This window comes from Phaethon lepturus, unplaced genomic scaffold (genome assembly GCF_000687285.1).
Source record: "Phaethon lepturus isolate BGI_N335 unplaced genomic scaffold, ASM68728v1 scaffold19157, whole genome shotgun sequence".
Classification (NCBI taxonomy): Eukaryota; Metazoa; Chordata; class Aves; order Phaethontiformes; family Phaethontidae; genus Phaethon; species Phaethon lepturus.
This window is the reverse complement of record NW_010549989.1, coordinates 10,036-17,203: the sequence shown is the minus strand read 5'-3', so window position 1 is coordinate 17,203 and position 7,168 is coordinate 10,036. Positions and strand designations below refer to the sequence as shown.

General features: G+C 39.7%; 1 protein-coding gene across 1 annotated transcript in view; it reads left to right on the top strand.

Moving 5' to 3' along the window:
* Window positions 1-4,333: 4,333 nt before the first annotated feature.
* Window positions 4,334-7,168, top strand: part of ANXA11 (annexin A11) — a gene marked incomplete at its 3' end in the record, with an annotated part of 11,596 nt that continues 8,761 nt past the window's right edge. The window contains exons 1-3 of the mRNA XM_010290425.1: window positions 4,334-4,385; window positions 5,530-5,642; window positions 7,010-7,168. The exon at window positions 7,010-7,168 is cut by the window's right edge and continues 234 nt beyond it. Of these exons, the coding sequence (XP_010288727.1) occupies window positions 4,334-4,385; window positions 5,530-5,642; window positions 7,010-7,168 (324 nt within the window). The remainder of the gene's footprint in view (window positions 4,386-5,529; window positions 5,643-7,009) is intronic.

Here is a 7,168-nt window from a genome sequence, read left to right as displayed (position 1 = left end):
GAGCGTGAACGGTTCATGGCTTGTAATGTGAAGCAAGATAGCGGTGTCTACAGCGTGAGTAAAACCTCTGATCTTTATTTAGGGTTTTGAGGTGGACCTCCAGGGTGAACACTGGGAAAGGGGAGAGGACCTTAACAGATTTGTTCTATATTTTCTTCAAGGCACTCCCTCTTTCCGTGTGTGGTTTGGTTGTTTGGTTTTTCTTCCTTCTTTTATGCACTACTTTTACTGCTGAGCAAACACAGACCTTGCTGTTCCTGTATCCTCCCACACGGTATTTGTATAGCAGGGTGGACTTCCGCATCTTCTGTTCCCTGGCCTGTGTCACCACTTTGTTGTCAGCAGGCAAATGCTGCTCATAACTAACAATTTTAGTAAGATGTGTGGATGTAGCAGAAGATATTTGGGAAGATGAGCTTAGAAGATGAAATGGAGACAAGGTTGCTAAGTTAGAGAAATGTCCAACAATCAATGAAGTACAGAAAAGATGGTGATCCGCGAAGTTTTTGAACGCGAGAAGTCAGTGTGTTTGTGCATCTAGTTTGCCAAACCAGTGTGGGAAAAATTACCCTTGGAAAAGTCCTGGATAAATGCAGTGTTCAAAAGAAGCAAGTGGAACATATACATGGAGTAACATTTTTTTTCAGATTTTTAATGAAGTTAGCCATTTTTTCTTAACCTCAGCTTTAATTGCCAACAGGCTCTTTTAATTTTTTTTTTCATTTGAAAGGAATGTTCTACATAGGATTAAAAGCAAGCAAACAACCCTGCTAAGAAAAACAAGACCTACCCTATTGCTCCCCACCCTCTACCACAAAAAAACACCCAAACCTTTTTGACTTAAATTTGTACCTAAAGCTTTATTGAAAAAGCATCTTAACATTTGTTTTGGAGTATCCTGTCATTATTGTATTTACATGTGAAGCTACAAATAAAGAAATAAGTAAAAAATTATGGTTGCACATGAAGAAAAACATAATTTCAATGCTGTAATAATTTGTATATAAAAATGTACACATTGACTAATAAGTATTATGCATACTAAGAATCTAGGTTGTGGGTTTTTTGGTTTTTGAGTGACTTGAGTAATAATTGTTCTTTCTTATTTTAGTACTATGGCTATGTTTTGTTACATAAAGCCAATTACTCATGTAGCGAGGCTCTGAAGTGCCAGGCTGCCTTCTCTTGGGTTTTTTGGGGTTTTTTGGGGGGTTTTTTTGGGTTTTTTTTGTTTTTTTTTCTGTCTTCTCTCCACTTCCATACACCTGTACCTGCCCGGAGGCAGTGTGCAGCTGGCAGCTCAGGCAGCAGGCTGTGTGGCTTCTTTTGTTTTTTTAAAAGGAAAATACAATCAGGAAATCTTCAGTTTATTTCAAAACTGTTGCCTCCCACCGCGTCCGCCGTCCCAACGTGTGGCTGGGGCCTGGCAGCTCCCTCCAGCAATCAAACAGGCCCGTGTGAGCTGTTAGGAGCATGGCGAAGCGCCAGGAGGGAGGAAGCTCCCTGCCCTTTTTCCAGCAGAGGAGGAGAATACGTGTTTTGCTTTCAGCTCTGATTGGAAGTGTTGAGTCTGTGCTTTTTTGCCTCATGAGCTTGGGGTCTTATCAGTCCTTGTATGGGTAACAGCAGGCATTGCTGCCAGCAGTTCCGATTCCCCTGGGACAGCAACATCTTGCAAGTGCTATTTGAATGGGTTTCATACCCTGAATTTGCATGTACTTTATTCAAGTGTTTGGCTTTATCATGTTCTGTAAAGTTGCAGTGAAGTATGGTGGCTTTTTGAAGATATTCAGGCTGGAACATTGCCTCTCTTGAGCATTGAAAAAGATCCCAGGTAGCTGCTGCCATACCTTTATGCTCTTTCTGTTAGTATTTAGTCTCAGTGACTATTCAAAAGTAAAAATGTATTATTTTGCTGAACTGCAGGGATGACCATCAGAGACTTTTTCCCAAGATTTAGCTTTAGCTAAAGTGGACACAGATAGGAACCAAATCTTAAAGTAAGATATGCATTGGGCACACCCAGAAAAATAAATTTGCTCTCCCTGATGACTGCTGTGTGTGGAGTTTGCACTCCCTTGTGTGTATTGCACAGTAATTGTCTTGTATGCCAGAGCTGGTCCTCTAGTTTTTATGCACTGTGTTTGCATGTGAAATGAAAAATTACATAGTTTAGTCATGTAGAGAAGTGCTTGTATAATCAAAAGCTTGTTGTCTTTTCTGCGGTAGCAGCTGATCTGATAAAGGATGCTACTTCTAACAGCAAACTCTTCTCCCTCTTAAGTAGCGCAGTGGCTCTTTTGTAGGTACTGGTGTTATTTTGAACTTTCAAGAATCCACTCTGGAACCTGTTTGAACATTTAGGTTTTTCTTAACATGGCCCCATAGAATGTCATTTGCTCTCTCTGGAGGTGGTAAGATAAATGCTAGCAACATCCTTGATATTTAAGTTATTCCAAAACTCCTAGATAACACTGCAGTGAAAGATCTCGTTGGAAACCAAGCCTGAAGGGAATATGGGGAAAACTTTTACCGTGTTATGGAGAGCATCTTGTAAGCATCTGATACAATACAAAAATTTCTGTGAGGCTTTACCCTTCAGATATAGTCTGGTTATGAACGGTGTCATGTTGGCTAATCTATAGTCTGTTCTTCCAATTGAATATGCAGAGTTGAGCCATGATGATTGTGGGTGGCTTTGACTTCCCAGGACCTTTCTTGAAGTTTTAAATGTGGCCATTTGTGATTGACAATTGGCTGATATAAAGCCTGATTCTGTAAAATGTCAGCAAGTTTCCCAGCTGTGTGTTCCACTTCGTCTCCTCATGTGTGGAGCTGGGTGAACTGTTCACTCTTACACCCATCGTGGTTATACCCCCGGCTGACCCCAGTTCGCACTTCTGTTCATAGGGGGGATGGAGAATGAACAAATGCAACAAATGGAAGGGTAGTACCTAAATTTGAATGCATGGAAAGAATTTTTTCCAGTTAAAGGATCTGTTACAAATTTACTGGTAAAGCTTTTTCTAATGCTGAGAAACTGCATTCACTTATTTATTGAGTCTGTTAGACACTGTACTCACTGGAGTACAAGTAAGTTAGGGTTATAACTTTTAGTCTGCTCTGTTCCTTGCAATTTCTGTTAGTTCATTTCTCTCTCTTTAGATTTAAATGAGCACATGCAGTGTGAAATCCAGACAGTTTTGAAATAAATTGAAGATTTCCTAATTGTATTTTTCTTAAAAAAAAAAAAATTTTAAAACAAATGTTGCTCTGCAAAAGAGCCATGTAAACCAGAAAGAGAAGTTAACATGATTATGCAAAACAAAAACAATCCCACAAAAACAGAACCCTCCACAACCCAGACCAAACCCAAAACTAAATTCCACAGCTGAAATCCAAAACAGGGCAAAACAAGGCAGACTCAAAAGGTATTGCTTTAGGGGAATGAGGAGAAAGAAAGGAGAGGGATACTGTTTGCACAGCAGTTTAAAAATAGACTGGAAACTGTCACTAAAAATAACCTTGAAAAAGTTAAGATTGATTGTGGATTTTTCTTCATCTGTAACAAGTTCCTTGAGTTACTTTTACCATTCTTGCTGATAGTCACTCTGTTTAAAATAAGACTTTCTGTATTCTGTAAAACAGTTTTTGTTTTGTCCTTCGTTTAGCTGGCCCTCCTTTTTGACCTCCACTTCTGTGTTGGACAGCTAATGACTTTGTGTGCTTCTGTGCTGACAGAGGCACTGTCAACTATAAGAGATCAAATTTCTTCTAGTGATCTTACCCTTTTGGTAACCCCTTCATATTTTATGGCAATACTGTAAGCATGAAGTGTATCCCTTCCACTTCTTACTCTGACCTTGCACTTTTGCAGGCATTTGCATTTAAATGCCTTCTAACATTTCTTATACAATTATTCACGTGAAGACGTAGCTTGTTTGTCAGATTATTTTCTACTCTTGATTGATAAGACTGTTCTGTATGGGTTGCAGACTTCTTAAGACTTTAATAGTGCAATAAAATAATCATTTTCAAGTAGTACATCCTAACAATATAATAGACGAAGTGAGCAGTAAGTAGCAACTGAAATGAATAAGAAAAATAGTCTGAGGAATGACTCTGCAACTGCTTAGATATCTGAACGTGTTTATTGGTCCAGCAAAAGGAAATGGGAAGAAGTTTCCCAAGGAAAAGTCTGTGCAACTTGTGGAGTTTATGTCCAAATTTTGGTAACTGGCTACTGCAAACATGCTGCCTGTTCATTTTACGTGGTGGAATTAGTGAAACATTACAGAAAATAACTGTCACACATACTTTTCAGATCTTTGCAATGAGTTACCCTGGCTATCCCCCAGCGGGTGGATATCCCCCAGCAGCCCCAGGTAAGTTTAGATGAAGTAAACATTCAATGGCAGTGGTGGTCCTATCTGGAGAGGAAAAGTGGCATGGACAAAGAACAAGACTGCAGAGGGTTTTCTTGACTCACCGAAGCTTTCTGTGCTTTCTTGTTAAGTTCTATTTTATCTTGGCTGGGGATTCTGATTTATATAATATGAGTGCTCTACCATGTGTTCATATAAGGTCCATTTTCATTCATCTCAAATGAAGCATATAGCACTAGGAGATGGTCATAATTTGACCAAAATAAAAAAATTTCAAGGAACAGTGTCCTGTCAGTACTGAGTTTTGAAGGCAGCTAGTGAGAAAAATGAGTACGGGGAGAAATCAGTCACACAATCTAAAACCATAGCCCACAGAAAATTAGGGCTTTAATTATGACATTTTCCCTAACTCACTGTTCTTAGGCAGACAGTTGTATATGGAAGGGAGAGGGCTGTTAAAAAAGGTATTGATTATAATGATATAAAGCTGACGAAATGTGTAACTACTGTTTGATATCAGGGTGAATTTTATAGTTGTTGGTAATGAACTTTGTAGTTGTTAATATTGTTGGTAAAAAGAAAGGACTGGAGTCATACAGAGTTAGGCAAGCTAGCTTGGGAAGGGAAGCAGTATACAGTGAGAAGCCAAAATAGTCTGGGAGGATAAATCCTATTTCTCAGCAGAATACTCTGGCTTAGTTAGACTGCTATGCAGAGAAGACTGTACTTCTGTGTGCAGCCAAGTTGTGTGGCTTGGGTATCTGTGAATGTACTGTATCATGCTCTGTAGTCATCTCTCAAATTAGCACCCTGAAAGGAATTAATATCTTCCTACTGGAATACACAGACTACTCTCTAGTCAAAATATGGTGTTTACAGTATTAACTCTTGAGTGTTAACCTTCAAATATGTTTACAGTTGTTTTAAATGAGAACTTACAGATTCAATGATAACATGATTAAAAATATGCAGTGAGGCTTCCCTTTGTATTATAATTGCACTGCTACCCTGCACCTCTTCAGTTGACTTTCCTTCTCCTAAACTGCTAGTGTTGAACAGACATGACATTAGAAATGTAAATGGTAAGGAATAAGTTTAAAAAGGTGTAGCTTTTGTGTTTCAGCACAGCTGTGTTTGATTTCAGGTAGCAGTCCCTGGGGTGGTGCTGCCTATCCACCTTCAAATCCACCTCCAATTGGCCTAGAAAACGTGGCTGGCTATGCCAGTCAGTTCAATCCTAACTACATGGCTGGAATGGTGAGTTTGCGTTCATTTAATGTGTTTTACTGTGACTTCCTTAAGTGCAAAGATGTGTTTCTGGCATTGCCACTGAGAAATGTATCTCCTGAGTTCTGTGTCTTTATGTCTAGTCTGTTTAGGTGTTAAGCATTTAACATCTATTGAAGAAAACGGTTACTGAAAGCTATTCCTTATTTTAGGAAAACAGACCACTAGTTAAATGTTAAGAGCCTAACTTCAAACATCATGGACGTAAAAGTAATATAACTTGGCTTTTGCTGTGCAGAGGAATAGGAGAACAGACTATTAACACCAAGTATCCACTGTTAATATATATTCACACTGGCAAACGCAGTCCAGAGTTTGCCTATTACCTGGATTTTGGCCAGTCTGAATAAGGAACAAGGCTGTGCAATTTGAGGTATCAATGACTTATCCCTGAAAAGAATATGGGATCAGCTGTCTCTTATAAGCTTTGATGTTTGACAGGTGGTAGTAAAAACCTTTTACAATTATTGAAGAAATGCAGACGTTTCCAATGTGACTTCTTTTTTTTTGCATAGAGTAGAAGTGAGTGACACTTCTGAAGACTTAGTCTTCAGAAATCTATTGTGCTGCACAATGAATGCTCAGTTTGTAGGAATACATTTGCATTATACATGCCTTTCTGAGGCAATGATTAAATGAAGTGATTTGGCAGCCAGCGTCAAAATGAGCAACAAACTATCTAGGGTACATATAGGAATATCCACTGCAACTAGCTTCTCAGAGCACTGCAATCATCGAATGTTGGTTCTTCTGGTTCCTTTGTAGAAGAGGGTCTGAGTGTGTCATGTGGGAAGATGTTATTGCATGTGGAGTGGAGTATCTTTGTGGCAATTTCTGCAGATGACTTTCCAAATGTAGTTCAGGAACTCTTGCCTAGTTGTAAACTACTAATGCATCTGGTGCATCATAAGACAGCTCAGATGATGCTGCGGTCATATAAGGCAGCCATGGACAGAGAAGAGATAAGCCTAGTTTTTTGTTGCTGGGATTAATTGTCATAAGCTTTTAGAAGAAGAGGCATGTGGTGCTCTTCGGCACTCTTCAGTGTGAGTGGTGTGCAATGCTGGATGCAGTGGCAGGTATGTGTCTTGGTTCTGCTTTTTGACATATGGCAGATGATGATTACAGTAAAGCAAGAGTCAAGTGAATACAGTTTGTTTTTTTTTTCCATCGTGCTTGCCAGTAAGACGTGATTAGTCTAAAGTTCTTTTGCAGTGGAGATGCAGAACTACGTGTCCATGCGGGTGGGGTGGGAGGTTGTATTGTATTAAGGACATTATTGAAACTCAACCATTTGTACACCTTCCCATCTCTTGCTTTATTGGCTGCCATTGCAGGCATCCAACCTGGCAGGGACCTTTGGAGGGACAAACGTACCTCAAGGCATGTATCCTTCGACACCTGGGGGTTATCCCCCAGTCCCTCCAGGTGGCTTTGGGCAACCTCCATCAGGACAACAGCCTTCTTATGGAGGATATCCTCCACCTGGAGGGACT